The sequence below is a fragment of the Rattus norvegicus genome, chromosome 3 (assembly GCF_036323735.1).
Source record: "Rattus norvegicus strain BN/NHsdMcwi chromosome 3, GRCr8, whole genome shotgun sequence".
NCBI lineage: Eukaryota > Metazoa > Chordata > Mammalia > Rodentia > Muridae > Rattus > Rattus norvegicus.
In genome coordinates this window covers 166,963,215-166,982,372 of record NC_086021.1, presented here as the reverse complement: position 1 = coordinate 166,982,372, position 19,158 = coordinate 166,963,215, and the positions used below count along the sequence as shown (strand labels likewise).

Genomic DNA, 19,158 nt, shown 5'->3' with positions numbered 1-19,158 from the left:
GTGTTGTCTTCCAGCCAGGGTGCACACCAGGTTGACAGTTTGGCCACTCCCAGGATGGCTGCAGTATCCTAAGGTCAGAGTACCCTGGCCCCAGTTACCAGGTTTCATGGAGTGCTCTGCCTGGGGGCCTCAATCTGGAGTCTTGCCTTGAACCCTGAGGGATAGAAAACAAGAATCTTAAGTAGACCTGGGTACAATCTCCTGTGACCTTTCCCCTAGCTCTCCCTCATCCCATCTCCCTCACCTTCCTCTCCGTCATCCCCTCTCCCTTATCCCCACTCCCTCATCCCCATCTCTCTCATCCCTTGCCTCCACACGGAGCCCCATCCTTTCCACGCCTCCCAATCACGGCAAACGGCCTCATCAATCATGTTCTCTCTAATTAACTTCTAATTTACCTCTTTAGTCAAATTTGTTTACAATCAGAGACAAGAAAACACGCAGCAGCCTGTGGTACGGATGAGGGGACCAGCTCCAGAGACTGTGAAGGATCAATCAGCTCTTGACTAAGCCGGCAGCTCTGAGGCTCCGCCTCCTTCTGAGGGCAGTAGGGAGTAGAGGGGACCACTGCTCAGTGTCCTTGCCACCTGACAGGCATGCAGAGTCTCCATCTGTCTGGCCTCCCCAGCCCCTGCTGGTCTTCTACCTATCCATGGGAGGGGCCAACTCTAGCAGGTCTCCTGCCCCTACATGGCAGTGTGGCCTCGGAAAGCAACTGGACACCTCTTCACTTCAGCCTCCCTCTTGTGGAGTGAGGGAAAGTACCACCCACCTCAGGGGGCCATGGAGTTGCCTGAGAGTCCCCCATCAGTACCTGACACAGTTTATGACCCTGGGTCCTGGGGGGCGGGGGCAGGAATAAACGCCTTCTTTGTTTTTATACTTTGGAAGTTTCAATTGTTTCAGAAATTTGAAATAATGTCAAACTCAAAGGAAAGTCACAGTGTGTGGCCAGCCAAATGCACACTGTATTTTCTTAGACACGGTGGCGAGAATTGGGGCCTCTAGGTTCCAAGTCACGTCCACACCCTGTCAGTGAGGGCCCAAGGTGGAGGCTGGAGGCAGAGGCCAGGTGTCCTTCTTGCCGGAACGACACCTTATCTTCTGAGACAGGGCCTTTCGATGAACCCGGAACTCGAGAATTTGGCTCTGCCGGCTGGGCGGTGCCCCTGGGGAGCCTCTTGCCTTCTGCTCTCAGCACGAGCTCTGAGCTCAGTTGCTTTGCATGTGAGTGCTGGGGACTCCAAATAGGAGTCTTCATGCTTGCATATCTGGGGACTCCAAACCTGAATCTTTATGCTTGCACAGTGTTCTACTGATCAAGCCGTCATCCCTAGCCCCCGAGGTTGTTTTAGATCCGTGCCTCAGCTCCTTGTATGACCTGGACCTCACCACCTTCCTGCTCTGAGTCTGGAGTATATATATACTATATACCATCCCATCCTCATGCTGCCTCTGCGGCTTAATGCATCAGTCTGTGCAAAGGTGCATGGTGCCCCTGGACCCACAGATAGCTCCATGGCACACTGAAGTCTGGGGCTTTGAAGAGGAGGAACCCTGAGATTTTGGGGGAGACATCACATACCCCAGTCAATGGGAGGACCCAGAAGACAAGGAGACAATTTTTTGGGCCTGTAGCCAATGTGAAGGGACAAACAAGTGGTAGAAGGTAAGGGGGGATGGGTAACGATTATTAATGGTTCGGCAGTAATTCAAGCAGTGGAGAGCGCTCAGTCACCTTGGAGGAGGCCATTGGGTGGGGGTGCAGAAGCTTAAAGAGCAGAGTGGAGAGAGGAACCAGAGCTGGGGGAACAATGGGCCCTGGCAGGGGATCAAGGACCCATGTGTGACCTTGGTCCTGGTGACTTGGTTTCCTGCTTACTGTTCATCAAGCAGATCATTGAGTGCAGTTTGAACTCACTCTTCCCTTCCTGCAACATTCCTCCAACGCTCCATGGTTGCTCCTACAAGTCTCAGCTCTCTTCCTCTAGCAGTCTCAGGAAGCTCTCCAACCACACCGCACATTCACACATGCATGCACCCTTGTGCATGCGTGCACACACACATGCACATAAACACGCACTCATTCAGACACACATACACACATATGCTCACACTCACACACATATGTGCACACACATTCTCATACACACTCACACATACAACTCATATATGCAGTCTCTCTCACACATAGACACACATACACACATGCATGCATACTCACACATACATACATGCACTAACTTTCACACACACTAACATTCATACACACATACATGCACACACATATGCACACACATATACATGCACACACATATGCACACACATACATGCATACTCACACACATACATGCATGCATACTCTCATACACATTCATAAACATACATCACATATATGCAGTCTCTCACATACATGCAGTCTCTCTCTCTGTCTCTCTTTGTCTCTCTGTCTCTCTCTCACACACGTACACGCGCACGCACACACACACACACGCATGCTTGCACACATTTGTTCTTTACCTTATTACCTGCTTTTTTTCTTCTGTCAACAGTTGATCAGGGACCCTCCTTTCTGTAGTCTTTCTTTTCATGAGTTCTTGAGGGAGGCAGTACCATCCATTATGCTAGATTTTTGTCTCCCAGGGTTCAGACAGACACAAACCTCACACTTGTGTTAGTTTGAACCTTTAGTCACCCATCCAGCACTGTCCCCCTTGGTACACCCAATGTGTGGATGGGGTAACAGGTCAACAAGGTCTCTGCCCCACCTGCTGTCCTGCCCACAGAACCTCATGGTAGATTCTGACTACTGCTAAGAAGGACCAAACTTCCTGGAGAAACAGTCTTGAGTGCCAGGCTGGAAGAGAGCCTGCCCACACTGAATCTCCCAGAGCATGTGACCAACCATGCTGTGTCCACTCCTGCCAGGCCTGACCACCAGCTGTCAGCCTAAATGACACCTGCCTACCATGAAGTTCTTGGACATGAAGTTTTGGAGGTCAACCTGTGCCCACCCAGATGGCCACAGTCAGATTCACAACTTCTCCATAGGCTCTTATAGCCTGCCTGGCTACCATGTTAGGGACAGCAGGGTCTTATTTGGGGATCGGGAGGCCCATTTTGTCCAGAGGTCCTCAGACAACAGTTCTGGTAGTAATTAGTGCTGGGAGGGGCTGATGTCGTGTCAACCCTGTTTGATATTAATTCCATCTCCCCTTTTTGTTCTCACACTGGCCTGTGAAATTAGGAGTCCAGGTCACGCTACCTCAGTTCCAGAAGAATTTGCCTTGTTTAACCAGGAACGGCTGCACTTCACTGTCTCGGAGCTGGGGCTTCAGATGCAAGGTAGACTGAGCACCCCTACTGGTGCAGCACTGTGTCGTGAGCTGGTGTATGTATCACTCTGGTGCTGAGGCGGAGGGGCTTAAATCCAAGGTGGCATTTTTATCACCATGTTCATAATTGTAATCACCATTTAATTAATGATATTAATAACACTAATAATGCACTACTGTCCTTTGTTTGGGAGGATGACATTGTAGGGTGACTTATCCTGAGGAGCTGGGCAGCAATGGGCCCTCCCCCACCTCTGTTTCTTTCCCTTTTCCCAAGTGCCTCTTCCCTGTCATGTGATCTCGTTGCCCTGAGTCATAGACATCATTGTCACAACGGCCTCCCCATTAGGACAGCTCGGGGACAGTCTAGCCATTCCTATGTCCCCACACAGCAAGGGACTAGCCTAAGGCAAGGCTGGTTGAGAGAAAGCAGGCATAGACAGACGGATGGTGGTAGGGACATTGATGAAGGCCAGCTTATGTTTCTGGGGACACAGCAGTCACCCTATGAAGTGTGCGGGAAGGAGCGTGGGGCCTCTGCTGTGTGGAATACAGATGGTATTTGACCATGGGAGCCCACAAAACAGGTGCTAACTCCTGGACCCAGTGAAGTCTGGGTCTTCGAAGAGGAGGAGCCCTGAGATTTTGGGTGGGTTTCACGTGTCCCCTTCAGAGGGAGGACCGTATGGACACGGACACGATGTGAACTATAGATATGTTGGGTCACATTCACGGGGCTGCATGCATCACTCTTAAAGGTTGGACACGTCTAAAGAGGGTCTAACCTTCTGACTACACAGCCTTTAGTATGCCTCTACCTCTTTACCCGGAGGTTAGTTACTGCCTCTCTGGAAGCCACCACCCTGGAGGAACTCCATCCTGGCTTCCCTGAGCAGCAGTCAGCTTCCACCCACCTCCCAGATGGCTTTTTTTTTTTTTTAAATCTCCTTCATCCTCCCTGCCACTGTCCTAGACTCTGTGCTCTGCACTCTGGAGTGGCCCGGAGCCTGCCTGTCCTTCTCATGGCTGCGTTTGTGCCATCCAGCCTGGTTCTGAATAGTTCTCAATCAGTTCTTACTGCCTTCCATGGCAGAGTCAGCCCTTCATCTGAGAAGCCCCACCTCCAGGAAAGAGGGACCACTGCCCACCACCTGCATGTCTGTGCCCGCTGCTATAACATTCCGGGACACAGGATGTCAGGGCATAGTCTGTTGGCCACTCCCGAGAGTTCTAGTCTCGAGCCTCACTCGGAGTGGCTGGGCACCAGCTAACCTCTTCCCTGGCCTTAGCTTCTCATCTGGGGCAGGCTTCTGGGTCCAGCTCAGAGGGGGACCTTTGAACCCTGACCTGGGCCTCCTGTGGCCCCTCAGGAAGTCTGTGCTGTCCTCCAGCTCAAGACACAACACCTGCCCTCAGTCTCGGGTCAGGCAGAAGCAGGGACTGTCCAGCCACGCAGGCTGTTCCAGGATCCAGGTCCCACGTTCAGTTGTCCTTGTGTTTATCATTCTGACCACTTTGAGGGGCATTTGAGACAAAGCCAAGGGGACAAAGAGGATGAGAGAGGCCCTGCCCCAACCACAGTGGCATTTCAGTCTCTCCTCTCTCTCCCCAGCTATGCTTATCCCTCACAGAAACCCCTGTGGCCATTTTCAGCCCTGTGTAATAGTTTCCAGTGTCTTTGCAGGTTAGAGGTCACCCAACTTCTTCCTGGGACAACTCCTCCCCCCCAGTCCAGCCCCTCACCTCTGCATCCCCCTCACATTCCCAACTACACATCTGTCTGTCGCGACTGTGAGGCACATACCTGCCACGGGGCCTTCGTGCTCACTGTTTCCCTGGCTGGGGATACCCCACCCCCAATCCGGATACCCCATTATGTCAGTCTCAGCTCTGAGAGTCTCCCCCAGGCCTCCTCTGCTGATTCACAGCCAGAGTACCCTTCCTTTCAGCCACTCTCCCTTCTCCCTAGCCTCCGCCAGCCGCCTCACGGGTTATTCTTACAGCCGTAGAGTGCCCAAGTGCCTTGCGCATTGTTCCTCCCCCACAGCCTGTCACAGAGAAGCCCAGGCAAGTGTCACTGAAGACCCTGCCAGACCTCTCCTGAGGACAGTGAGGGGTGGGACCCAGCTCTCTGCTCTAGGGTATACATGCTTGCTTCTGTCTACACCTCTGCTCCGGCGGGTGGAGAGGCTGTAGAGAGACCAGGTGTATTGATGGGTGAACCGAGATCTGTCCTTGTGGGTGTGCTCAGTCCTTCTAGACAGTATAAGCAGAGGTGCCGGCTTAGTCTGGAGAGGGAGGTAACCAGGAGACAGAAGATGAAGGCTGGTGAGACGCTACGACACAGCTCAGCACTGTGCATGAGGCTGCTCCAAGTGTGCCAGCCCCTTCACGGCCCTCTGTGAGCACACCAAGCAGCCCATTTTACAGAGTGCAGATGGGGAAACTGAGGCTCAGGGAGGTGAAAGGACTTGCTCAGGGTCACACAGCTAGGGAGTGGCAGGGCTGAAATTTGAAAGGGCCGGCCAGAGCAGGCTCTGCGTTGTGCAGTCACTGTCCAGGTGGCCACCTATAGACCCTGTGCGGGTGACACCTCCTCCTTGCAGCAGCTGGGCTAGGAACCTGTCCCCTGGCTCCCAGAGGGCTGAGGTGAGACAAGGAGCGAAGACATCTGGCTGTGCTGTGTATGGTCACCTAAGGGTCTATGACTGGATGTCTAGGCAGGTTACCACTGGGGTAGGCTTTCTGGCCCTACAGCCCCTGTCAGTGGACAACAGAGAGACCAGAGGATCCCTATCCAGCGTTGCAAGGAGAGCTTTGTGACCTTATGCAAATCCTTGACTTCTCTGTTCAGTGTTTCGTTTGTAAAGCTGGTGAGGAGCCTTGTAAGACATCGCTGGGCTCAGAGATGTGCTTCTGTCTGTGGCCTGAGGCTTGTGGACTTTCTGCTGGTGCTTGCTGTCACTTGGACTTTTCCCATCCTAGTCTTTTCATAGATTCCTAGTTTAAAGCTGGGCGTGGTGACTCACATTTGTAACACCAGCACCAGAGAGGCCGAGGCAGGAGATTTGCTGTGAATTTGAGGCTACCCTGAGCTACAGAGTGTCAGATTATCTCAGCCTCTCATTTTGACTGACTGAGGCTAGGGAAAACACAACCCTATCCCCAGCACACATGAGAACAAGGAAAAGGGGCCACATAGAGTGTAACTGGCTCATCACTGCTGGGCCTCAGTGTTTACATCTACTAAATGGGTCAGTTAGTCATGAATCAGGAAAACGGCACTTGACAAGGGCTTGACTCAGTGAATATTTAGCTGGTTCTAAAGAGTGTAGCAATTATATGGTTGCTTGAGTGCTAGGTGTGCTAATCTGGAGTGACCTTAGCATAGCCACGTGCTCTGATGGGGTTCTATTTCCTCACTTGGAAAGCTCAATACCCTAAGGTGGGGCTTCTCTAAAAAGCTCGATACCCTAAAGTGGGGCTTCGCTAAAAAGCTTGATACTCTAAGGTGGGGCTTCGATAGCTCTGAGGCTGCAGGAAGTCCTCTGTGTTGAAAGCAGCTGCCCCTGAACTCAGGTCACGTGGATTAGAGGGGAAGGTTGCAGGGCTCTGGTTTCACAAGGAGGAGACTGTCAGTGACAAGCTACATGTCCCTGCCTCCTGTGGCCCCATGCTTGTCCAGATGTGGGAAGGACCTATGTCCCTAGGGCCAGGACAGGGCATGCATGTGTGGAACACTGGGCTAGGACTGGTCATCTGGGAGCCAGGCAGGGCTGGGGGTGGGTGGGTGGATTTATGGCAGCCGGGCTGTCCCCTGCAGCGCCTGCTTCTAATGAAATTTTATGGCAGATGGGAATGACAGACTCGGCAGCCTTAAAAGCACTTCTATTTACTCATTAAAGATATTTATATACTCTCCACCGCCCACCTGGCTGGCCCAGGAAATGGCTCCCGGACCTCATTGCTGGGGGCGCCTCTGGGCGGGGCCACCTGTGCAGAGCCTGGAGGGGTTCTGCCTCCATCTTCCTACCTCAGTCTTCAATGGAGGCCCCCGTGACTCATAACTCCAGGACCTCTTCACTGGTCACCGCTCTACTGGTCCTTGGAGCTCCCTCTCGCCATGTTGTCTTCCATAGCACAGCCTTCCTAGGGCTCTCCAGGGCACGGTTTGAAAGTCTCAGCCTTTCCAAGCTCAGGACTCTCCCCCTCTGCCTGCTGCGCTGGCCCAATCCCCACTGGTCCCTGCCTCTCCCTGAGTCCTCTTTGGCGCTTTCTGGAGATCGATGTGTCTTCTCTCTGCCTCAGGACTTTTGCACACATGTTTATACGTGGACCCTTCTGCTCTAGGCTTTCTACTTCCTGTCTCTGCTCAAGTTCTGAAGGGACAATCACACAGAGGCCTTTCCAGGGCACTAAACCTAGCCACTCCCTTCCTCCTCAGTCCTACCTCAGTGTGTCTTGCTTGCTCTTTCGACTCTCAGAAATTATCCTAGGTGTTTGTTTTCAAGTTTACGGACTTCCGGTTTGTCTTCCGAGGTCAGTGCTCCCTCAAGATAGGGATAATAACCCTGGTTTGTCCCCACACGGCAGTTGTTCAGTAAGAGGTGAGGAAGATACCTGGGTACCATGTGGAGGTATGGGATTAGTCTATGGGGGATTCACAAAACTAGTTAGCCTTAGTGAGACCCCAATAGTGGGCAGGTATCTCAGGAGGCTGGGCTGAGCTCCTGGGTTTCACGGATGGGCTGGTTGGAGACTGTGATCAGGGATGTGATCCGGCTTCTGTACAGTCTATTCCAGTGGCTTCTACCCACCTGCCTAAGTCTAAGGTGGCTAAGGACAGTCTGGGCTGACTGAGACTGGAGCTGCTCTCCTTTTGTCCCTGTCCTAGTGACTTTGTGAGGCTGTCTCTTGCCTGGGGATCAGAGTTCAGCTTCCTGGGCTGCAGTGGGCTGTATCTCTTCTTTCTGTAGTGATCGAAAGGGCCACAGGAAGAGGAGACCGAGCAAGCTGGGAGACAAAGCATGACCCTTCTCCTCAACCCCTCTTTCAAGGGGCTTGTCGAGCTTGGCCATGGGAAAGGCTCAAGTGACCTTCACCCATGGCAGAGGGAGGCAGGGGACAAACAGGGGCCACAGCTGCCAGCTGGTGGGGAGGGGCTGTCTTGGAGCCTCCTGAACGCCTAGCTAGGGCTTTGCTTCTGGAATGTTCTGCACTGCCTTCTTTACTTTTCCTTCCTTCCTGTGGTGAACAGTGTGGCTCTAGAATCAGGAACAGATTGGTAGATTGCAGTCTCAGCTTTGCCCTCCGTACCAAGGTCGCTCCAGGTCAGGTTGAAATGTGGGTAGTGAAGGCCTGTGGCTTGAGGAAACCTGTGGCTTATGGAGACACACTGCGGCCACCAGCTAATATACCACCCATCCTGCAAGGGCATTCTAAAACCCTGGAGTGACTCCCAAAGAGAGATGCCGGCCAAATGCCACCACAGCCCCACTGATCCAGAGCCACCTGTTCCCTAAGCAGGACATAGGACATGTCCACACAGGTGACAATGACAAATGCCCTCTCCTCTTTGACTGTGCAGCTCTCCTTTAGAAAGAAATTTAAACAGACCTGTGGCATGACGGTCAACATGTTCACACACTGGTGCCTTAGCCGAAAACCAGCAATGAGCACTGTGCCGTTAACTCGGTAGCTTTATCAGGGCCCAGCTCTGTAATGAAGCTTGGCCGTTGGGATGGGCGAGTGTGCACTGTGTGGCAGATGTCAAATGGAAAGGAAGAGGTGGAACAAGATGAGCCCATCGTGGACGGACCTGGAGGGGATGCCTGGCTTAGTCAGCAGGGGCGGCTTCCTGGGAGGGGACTGAGTGGTCAGGAGACACATTTGGAGTGGAGAGTAGTTCAGGGTACACTTACATGCCTTCCTAAGCCTCTTCCAAGGGCGTGTGTTAGCTAATCAAGATGAAGGTGAGTGGGAGAAGCTTGCTCTTTTTCCTGGCACCAATAACTAAGGCCCACCGCTGTGATCCAACCAGTTTCCATGTGCACCAAAGAACACGGCAGATTGAAAATGTGGGCCTGCCTTTACCTCTGCTCCTGGGTAAGAAATCTTATCAAGAAGTCTTGCCTCTAGGAAAGCAAGTCTTGTCTCCCTGCTGACACTAAATTGACTCTTGTGGTAATAGCAGAAGGTGCCACCTGGGCACTGGGACTTACTATGGGTGGTGACAGTCCCTCACAGAAAGGAATTCAGCCTGCATGCAAATCTCTCAGACTCACCCATCTTGCTGCCACTAGATTCAGGGGTGTGGACCCCACCATCAAGTAGTCTGTGAAGGAGGCCGACATGACCTTTCCCTTAGGAATGTCTAGCTAGGATGTCCTAGATCACATCTGGATGGGAAATAAATAGCACCTCTCTGGAGTGCTCTGCCCTAGGACCATTGGGCTGTGGACACAGGATGGACAAGAAGGGAGAGCTCCAAGGGTCAGTGGACTGGGATGCAGAGCTCAGGACCAAGGACAAGAGAGGACATGGAGCCCAGGGAGTCCTCCCAGGGCTGCTCTGTGAAGTGGATGGCGTCTTAGTCAGCTGTGAGTAGCCTCAGGAGCTGGCACCAATGTCTGTGAGTTCAGGGTTCCTAGTTAGCAGAAAGACATGGGTCCGAGTTGCATTTAAAGGTCTCAGCTTTGGGGGCTGGGGATTTAGCTCAGTGGTAGAGCACTTGCCTAGCAAGCGCAAGGCCCTGGGTTCAGTCCCCAGCTCAAAAAAAAAAAAAAAAAAAAAAAAGTCTCAGCTTTATGGAGTGTTATGATCAGAAGTAATAATTCAGTAATCGTGTCCTGTTAGTCATAGTCCTCAAACTGTGCACTTTCCTGTCCCCATAGGAACTAGACTTTGTATTTCCCCTCCCCTTAAACCCATCAGACAGGGCCCACTCACTATCTGTGAACTCGTGTGTGTAGGGGTGAGGTATCTGGGTGCTGAACCAGGGCCGTGCACAGGCTAAGCAGTATTCATTTGAGAGACCAAGGGAGCTAAGTTCTGACTTATTTTGGCAGAAGGGCTTTTGGGGCAAAAAAGCAGCTTCAGGCAACTTCTAATGGGCAAGCCACCAGGTGGAGGGAGCCACTGACAGAGGGCTGCTGTCTGGAGATCCACAAAGCCTGGCTCCCTGGGCTGGCTAACCTGCATATGGGCAAGAGGCCTTTGGAAGCTCAAGACTGGGCAGTGCTGTCCACACATTGGGAAGATGGTTGGGTAGCAGGAGCAATGTTTTAAAATTAAAATGTGAATTTGGAAGCCATGTGTGTTACCTGGCTAAAAACCAATGCAGTTTTAAAGATATAAGAAGTATTGAACAAGCAGTGATCAAAGGAGGACCAGCTTTAGCTGAAGTCGGTGACTCCATAGGTCACTGTATGCATGCTCTGTTCTGTGGACTCTAAAGTGCGCATCGACACAGACAACACGCTGAGATGGAAACCATGCCAGCCAGTGCTCTGAGACTGGGGGATTAGAGGGATCAGATATACCTTGGTTCAAATCTGGGTTGTGATTCACTGGCCACAGGACCTGAGCCATTGGAACCCTGAGACCCTGACTTTAGTATTGACTTCCCACAGCTGGGGACAGCGAGACCAACAGGGCCACTGCAGAAAGATGTTATGTACAAAGCAGGGGGCACAGAGTAGGTGCTGTGTGTGTGTGTGTGTGTGTGTGTGTGTGTGTGTGTGTGTGTGCGCAGCTCTGATGGCCACAGAGGTAATGTAGGCTGTAACTGGTGTGTAACCTGCTTCTGCCACACTGCTGGGATGTTCCTTGGTTCATGATGGGATACACCCTCTCCATCTTCACACAGCCTTCCAGAGCTGACACACATCGGGGCCGGCTCTGCCTCTGCTGCCAGTGCTGGGCCTCACATGAGTGCTCCCAGACACCAAGTGTGCAGACGGCTGATGCCTGAACCCTTGGGGTTCAGTAAGAAGCAAGAAGCATTGTGCGGCATCGGGACCCAGAGGCCCTTGCAAGGGTGTGGTGTTCCTTGCATCTTCTTTGGGAACTGAGGGCTCATGCTTTGCTGTGAGGAACCTCTGGCTTTCCACTCCTGCCCACACTCCCTGGCATGTGAGCATTCTCCTGAGGATGGCTGTGATGTCGGCGGGGTGGTGAGGCCTTCATTTCACCTCAGCCAGGAGGGAAGACCATACTTACCAAGCCACAGCCACAGGATGGAAGCCAAGTCAGTCTCAAAACTACCCACCACATCTGTCAACGTGGGCTCTTCACTCCCGTGAGCACTAGGGTACTGTCAGCCTGCTCTGGGGATGTCACAAGAGGACAAAAGCACATATCCAACGGTCACACTTGAGGATAAGGTCAGGGTCATCTGCTGACCTTACCCACACTCCTGACCCAGGAGCCTAAAACACCAGCACCAGGGCCATGCACAGATTTTCATGATTATAATATTTGTTGTTATTATTAAAATTATATTACTATTATTAATTTATAGTTTTTTTTTGTTTTTTGTTTTTTTTTTTTTGTTTTTTTTTTTTGAGACAAGGTTTCTCTATGTGGTCCTGGCTATCCTGGAACTTGCTCTGTAGACCAGGTTAGCTTTGCACTCAGAGATCTGCCTGCCTTTGCCTCCCAAGTGCTGGGATTCAAGGCATGCACCACTATACCCATCCAAAAATAAAAACTTATGGTTGCAAATGGTAATGTTCAAATTCCCTCACGTGTTATGGCAGTTCTGTGGGAAGCGCATCGCAAGACTAGAGAAGCAGACCAAACTGAGGGCTGATGGTTTAGCAGCCCCTTCCTTAACAGCTTTACTAGATACAAACCACATCACTTGATCTGTCCTCTGAGAATGTACAGCAGTGGTAGCAGGGTGCTCACATAGACGTAACCATCCCATGGCCAACCATGGTGCGTTTCCACTGCCCTGTGAGAAAACCACACACCCTTCGTTCCTCCCCTCCATCCCCTGGCACCTGAGCTCCAAGCAGCCACCGCTCTGTGCTGTGTCTAGACTTGTCTACTCAGGCATTTCAAGACAGAAGCACTGGGACTGTAGCGTGCTGGGACTGCTGTGATGGGTAGTCCCAGAGCCCTGCCCAGACTGCTGGGCACTAACGCTCCTACAGGTGCTGCCCACACCAGGTGCCTCCTGTCACCACCCTCAGGTGCTGCCCACACCAGGTGCCTCCTGTCACCACCCTCAGGTGCTGCCCACACCAGGTGCCTCCTGTCACCACCCTCAGGTGCTGCCCACACCAGGTGCCTCCTGTCACCACCCTCAGGTGCTGCCCACACCAGGTGCCTCCTGTCACCACCCTCAGGTGCTGCCCACACCAGGTGCTTCCTGTCACCACCCTCAGGTGCTGCCCACACCAGGTGCTTCCTGTCACCACCCTCAGGTGCTGCCCACACCAGGTGCCTCCTGTCACCACCCTCAGGTGCTGCCCACACCAGGTGCCTCCTGTCACCACCCTCAGGTGCTGCCCACACCAGGTGCCTCCTGTCACCACCCTCAGGTGCTGCCCACACCAGGTGCCTCCTGTCACCACCCTCAGGTGCTGCCCACACCAGGTGCCTCCTGTCACCACCCTCAGGTGCTGCCCACACCAGGTGCCTCCTGTCACCACCCTCAGGTGCTGCCCACACCAGGTGCCTCCTGTCACCACCCTCAGGTGCTGCCCACACCAGGTGCCTCCTGTCACCACCCTCAGGTGCTGCCCACACCAGGTGCCTCCTGTCACCACCCTCAGGTGCTGCCCACACCAGGTGCCTCCTGTCACCACCCTCAGGTGCTGCCCACACCAGGTGCCTCCTGTCACCACCCTCAGGTGCTGCCCACACCAGGTGCCTCCTGTCACCACCCTCAGGTGCTGCCCACACCAGGTGCCTCCTGTCACCACCCTCAGGTGCTGCCCACACCAGGTGCCTCCTGTCACCACCCTCAGGTGCTGCCCACACCAGGTGCCTCCTGTCACCACCGGCCCTCTGGCCTTCTCCAGGTATGCCTGTGCTCACTGGGAAGGAGTGGGACAGGGTTGGCGGGAAGACTGCGCATACAATGTCAGCACCAGGATACCAAAACTAACTTTAATTTGTTCACGCCATACAACTGTAAAAATGGTTTCCAGGAGGGAGCCAAGGGTCTGTGGCTGTCACACTCTGCCTAGCATTCTAGAAGTTCTCCAACAAGCCCAGGATGCGCTTCTGCTCGGTCTCTCGGAACTCAGGGCTCCGGCCATCTCCAATGTTCTCTGCGTACTCTAGGGGAAAAGGACAGGTGAGTTAGGCTAGACCATGTATGTGGTCTCTGAGCTGTGTGTCTCCACACTGTTCTCAAATCTTAGTGCACAACAAGGAGCCTGAGGCTTGTGAGCTACTGAGGATCCGCTCTTCATGGCAGCTATAGCTGTGATCATGGAGGCTCTCTGTGGGAAGGGTCTGACTTAACTTCCCACCTCCATGTCTTCTCCCAGCACATCTGTCTTCACCCTTCATGCTGTCACTCAACACAAACCTAGTGGGGCGTTAATGTGCCTGAACACCTGCATCCCTCATCTCTTAAGCTCTGGCCCCGCCCCCGAATGAATGTGATGTGATGTGACTCTTTCACAGGTCTTTGAGGAACAGTGAGGGCATTTTGTTCTGCCACATGGGGACAGACAACATTCTGCTTGTCTCTCATATGCCAAAGACCAACTGTGATCTTGGATGTCCCAGTCTCCAGAACTTTAAGGAAAGAAACTTCTTCCTTTATAACAAATATCCTGCCTCAGGCATTTCGTTATAGTAGCAGCACAAACTGGTAAGAAAGGTGCCTGGCAAGTATGCTCTTCCCTAGTTTGTGCTTTGCAGCGTGGGGGCATGTCAACAGCATGGAATCATGGGAACACATCCTAGAAATGCAAGGATCGAGGCATACTCTGCTGCTTACATAGGAAGCTCTGGGGGGTGTGGTTCAGTGCTGGACGACTTGGCTGGCATGGGCGAGGCCCTGCATTCAGTCCCTAGGACAGCAAGAAGAAAAGAAGGGGATCTGCTCCCACCCTACTTCCCAGTGAGAGTGAACAGAAATACACGGCACCTGTCAGGAGCAGTCGGGGAGGGAGGCTTGCTGAGAACCAGGGAGATCAGTGGAGGACTGTCCAAGGCTGGGGCACTGAGCAGCACATCCTGCTTGGGCACTGAACTCTGGGGGTGTTCACTAGGCCCACATCCTCTCCTGTCCCAGTATGATCATTCTGTTTCAATTCTCAATGGAGGCTCCGAGTCACTTCCCCGGAGGGAACTCACCCCAGGTGCACAGAGCACAGAGACCAAGGCAGTGAATGCCCTGTCCCCATGGCCACTTTAGCAAGTTTCTCAACCAAGCTGTGGTAGGGAGGCCAGGCTGCCTGATGAGCCACACTCTGGAAATGTTCACACTTACTGTGCCTGGTTCTACAGATGTGGCCAAGCCACAGGCAGGTTGAGGGTCCAGCCCTGCTCAGAGATGCACCCAAGGATGTGAAGGAATTGAGGCGGCTGGCCTAACTATGACTTGCAAGAAGAGGGGGGAATTTACCCAGCATCAACAGTGAAAAGAAACAGGGGTGAGGCTGGTCCCCAAAGTGGCAATCAGCAACCAAAGTACCCTGCCCTTGTCTACTCCTAACTTCTGGGAAATCTGCTCCTGGAGCTTCCCAAAGCTGTTCCACAGGGCAGGCCTGGGTGCACTGCTGTGTCCAGGCCTCAGTGGCCGGGACAGGCGTGGGGTGGATTGGGCACTTCAGAGCAGTTCTCAGAAACACATGCAAGCCAAGGGCAGGGACTAGACGGAGACCCACAGGGAGCTGGCCATGCCCAGAAGCAAGTTCCACCACCGTCTCCTGCAGTGTCTCCGGCCACAGCCTGGGCCCAGACTCCATCTTTGTTTCTGGAGTTGTGGTTAGAGCAGATCGTGTGCTGGCTACTGCGGGTTAGTTCAGCTGCTGCAGCAGCTGATAAATATTGAACAGATTCCTCCCAGAGGTCCTGGGGAGAGTTCTCTTTGCTGCTCGAGGAAGGGAGAGGAGAGATGCTAGCTGAAGGGAGACCTCTGGGTAGGGAAGAGAGAGCAATGGAGGACCAGGGAAAGGGAGGGAAGGAGGGGTGGGCTAGAGAGAGGGGGGCCATCAGCACCCTTCCCTCCTTTCACAGCATCTGAAAGGCTCTCAGAATAAGGGCTTCGATGGAGCTCTAACCCGGGCAGCAGTGCTGAACGCATAAATATTAAAGCAAACTTTAGACAGCAGGTTTACCACACAGACATGGAATACAAGCTGTTCTGTGTATGTTCAGAGGGAGAGGGGTGTGGGGAGGGCAAAGAGAAAAGCTGTTTTCCAGGCAGGGGTCTGGACCAGTGCGGCTTACTCAGAGCTCCTTAGGAGATTCAGGGTGGAGGAGGGAGGGATGGGCAGGCCAGCGTCTCCATACTGAAGACCTCATTGACACACACCAAACACGAGACAGAAACTGCCAAGGCAGGTGCCTCAGGTTCACAGTGCCTGCTTGACAACACTGGGGTTGGTGACTTGCTTTAGCAGGACATTTGCAGGGCCAGGGGAACTTATTAAGGATACCCTCTAAGAGAGGAAACTGCTATTGGTGCTGATGGGCCACATGGCCATTTTAGCTGGCTGGTGAAGCACCCACACGACAGTATCTGGAGGCTGGACGGCATTGGCCACAGCTTTGCTGCTGGTTCCTCAGTCCAGGTCAAGGAAAAAAGGTCTCCATGTAATGAGCACATCCTCGCTCCTAGATACCCAACACACTTCAGCCTTACAACAGGCACCAAGTGACATGGGACATGGGTGGCACCACTCAGTCCCAGCAGTCTTGGTGTCTCTATGTGCTTAGTGGTCATCTTGCATTCTAGGGCTTCTGGACGACCACAGGTAACACAGGATAAAAGTGAGGCTGAGCCTGGTCTGGTGTCATAGGCCGGTAATCACGGCCGCTCAGGCAGGAGGATCACAAGTTCAAGCCCTCTGCCGGGGCTACAGAGGGAGGACCCTCTCAAAAATAAAACAAGAAAACCAAACAAACCCCTAAAACCAAACAAAAGAGTCCAAGAAGGGTGGCTAAGAGCATGTGTGTGTGTGTGCGTGTGTGTGTGTGCGTGTGTGTGTGTGTGCACGCGCATGAGCTCATGAGCATGTCAGTGAGGTACGACTCTTCCTTTGAGATTGGCTTTCCGTCAAAGCCTAAAGACCCATCTTGGTACACAGCTCGCTCAGTGGTGAACATGCCCTGCTTTGTGCCAGAATCAAGGGTGGAGGCAGGAAGCCACCACTATCCTGAGGAGCCCCTGGGGGAACTGCCCTTATCAGTTCCTTCAAGAGCCTGTGGTCTTCAGGCCTGTCCGCCTGTTTGGGGATGGCTGGCCCAGGGAGCGCCAAGTAAGCAGTCTGCAGAAAGCAGGGCTTTAATGAGCCATCAATTATTCTGGTGCTCTTGGCACCCCCCAACAGAAAAGGAGGGAGGAAACCATGAAAAAGGGGACTAAAAACCCTGGGAAAGTCCCCTGCTGGGCCTGCCTCATCAGCGGTTTCCTGAGACCTCCAGGGACACATCAGCTGTCATCCTGCCAGCAAAACTTAGGAAATATGTAGGCCATAAAATCAAAGAAAAAAGCTCTCATCTAATTAGTATGTTAAAAAAAGGAGGCAACCCAAACTGAAAAACAAAATTAAAATCAAAGAGGACAGAGTGATGAGCTGGTGTTCTTTATGAGGCTTTGTTTCCTCACTCATTTTGATGGTGAAGGCTAGGGGAGAGGGGGAGGGGAGAGGGGAAGGGGAGAGGTAGGGATGAGATGGGGGCAGGGCAGGCTTCTGGGGTGGCCTGCACAGAGCCAGCCCTGATCCTCTAACCTTGACACTGACCTCACGCTGCCAAATGACAGGCACTGAGGGTCCTTCTGTATCCTGTAAGGGGGGTCATAGATATGGCACAGGCTCTGGATCACTGGGCACAGGAATAGGCTCCCCCTGTCATGTAGGAGGCAGGGTGGCCCACAGGAGGGGCTGAGACCCTTTCATTATAAAGGTCAGCATCATGTTTCAGACCTTCTTGACAAAGTAATGGTGTCCAGTTCCCTGCTGCAACTACTGTCACCCACGCACTAATGGCTTCAAATATCCAAACCATCTCCTGTGAGCTCTAGTGAGGTGCCTACAGGCTGCTGGCAAACAGGGTGACGCTGTCACTACATATATCCCAAGCTCACTATGGACCCAAAGAATTCATAACCTGTCATCATACCACTGCCTCACTGGTAGGATCAAGTCCAGATCACGATGCCTGCCTGCCAGGACTCTGGCCCCTGCTCCTTTGCCAGGATGTGCTTGGCTATTTTCACTGCCCTCCTGCCTGTCTGCCTCCTCTTGACTCTAGTTTACAACTCTTAGGTGACACCTAGCACACTGTCTGTGATCAGCAAGGAGGAGGAATGCGCTGTCTCTCCTGCACTAGAGGTGGATCTGGGCCAGAGCAGCGTCCACTGACTAACTGACTTGTAAGAGGTCACTGACCCATCTGTGTCCCTCTGATCTGCCTACTCCAGGAGGGTATGCGCTGGGGACACTGCCCAGCTAGCACCTGAAGAGCCAGGAGGGATCTTAGGAGACGTCATTGCCATTAATCCCTAGGAGGAGGGCTTGGATGAGCAGTGTTGGAACACTGTTGAGTTCCTATTATGAGCCGCTGCCCCAGGAATTAGGAGACATGGTGGATAAGTCAGTGACATGCCGCATACCACGGAGCTTCCCCTTTAATGCATGAGACAGATCAAATGAGTAAACCAACACATGGATAGAAACAATTACTGACTGATAAAGGGCTTGGGAGGAATACAGACGGAGAGGAGCCCATGGACTCAAGACAGCATCAGGAGGCAGAGTGGGCGGGACTTCCTGTGGTCAGTGCCTAGAGAACCGGGCTTGGAAGGAGGGTGTGGGGTCTGGTCAGAGGTGGGGGGAAGGAAGGCATAGCAGAGAGCAGATGTGCGGGCCTCTCCCCGGCCCAGACCCACAGTGAATAATGCTGTCAGCACCTAGGGTGAGCCAGCACAGAGGGTGGCGGAGGCTGGCTTGAACGAGATTATTTTGAATGACCTAAGGTATACACAGAACTGTTCAGAAAGGAAAACATCCACCTACTACGTTTCAAGCTACTACCAACACTTTCCCCTTCCTGGAAGCTGGCTGTTTTGACTAAAGGGATGGAGATGCGGGGAGAAGCCGGGGAAGCAAGACAGCAGAGCCGAGGGTGATCAAAAGCTCTAATTGAACATGTAGGCGTTGGGAGTAAATGGCAGTTACAGGCTGGAGGTGCGGTCCCCCCAGTCCCTAGGAGGAGGCTGGCTCACACCAGTGAATTCCTGAGGCTCTGAGACTGAAGGGAACACCCAGGGTCCCCCCCAGGGCCAGGGCCACCCCACCCTCTTCTCTTTGGAGGTAAGAGCAGATGCTAAGGCCTCACAACTGTCCGTCATCGGCATGGACACCGTGGGTACCACGCCTGCAGCCTGGCAGGGCTGCACCAAGCATATGGCTCCCAGCCCCGGGCCTTCACTCACTGTTCTTTCCTCTTGGAATGCCTCTGCCTCAGCCCCCAGATCAGCCTCACGCCACTTCTCTTTCCAGGCCTCCCACAGGCCTTCAGCTGAGCCTCACTGCTGGTAGTGATGAACATAGTTACCTAACGTTTTATGACCACCATTTAGTGAGCTTACTGAGACTCAACAGTCCCCATCAGCTGCCACAGCCAC

The 19,158-nt window shown here is 53.1% G+C and overlaps 1 protein-coding gene across 2 annotated transcripts in view; it reads right to left on the bottom strand.

Annotated features, from left to right (window-relative positions):
* Positions 1-13,440: 13,440 nt before the first annotated feature.
* The window catches only part of Ctnnbl1 (catenin, beta like 1), a 161,034-nt gene continuing 155,316 nt past the window's right edge, over positions 13,441-19,158 (bottom strand). For both annotated transcript variants that reach the window (NM_001024870.1, XM_039104624.2), the window contains one exon: positions 13,441-13,627. In NM_001024870.1, the coding sequence (NP_001020041.1) occupies positions 13,539-13,627 (89 nt within the window). In that variant the 3' untranslated portion in view covers positions 13,441-13,538. The remainder of the gene's footprint in view (positions 13,628-19,158) is intronic.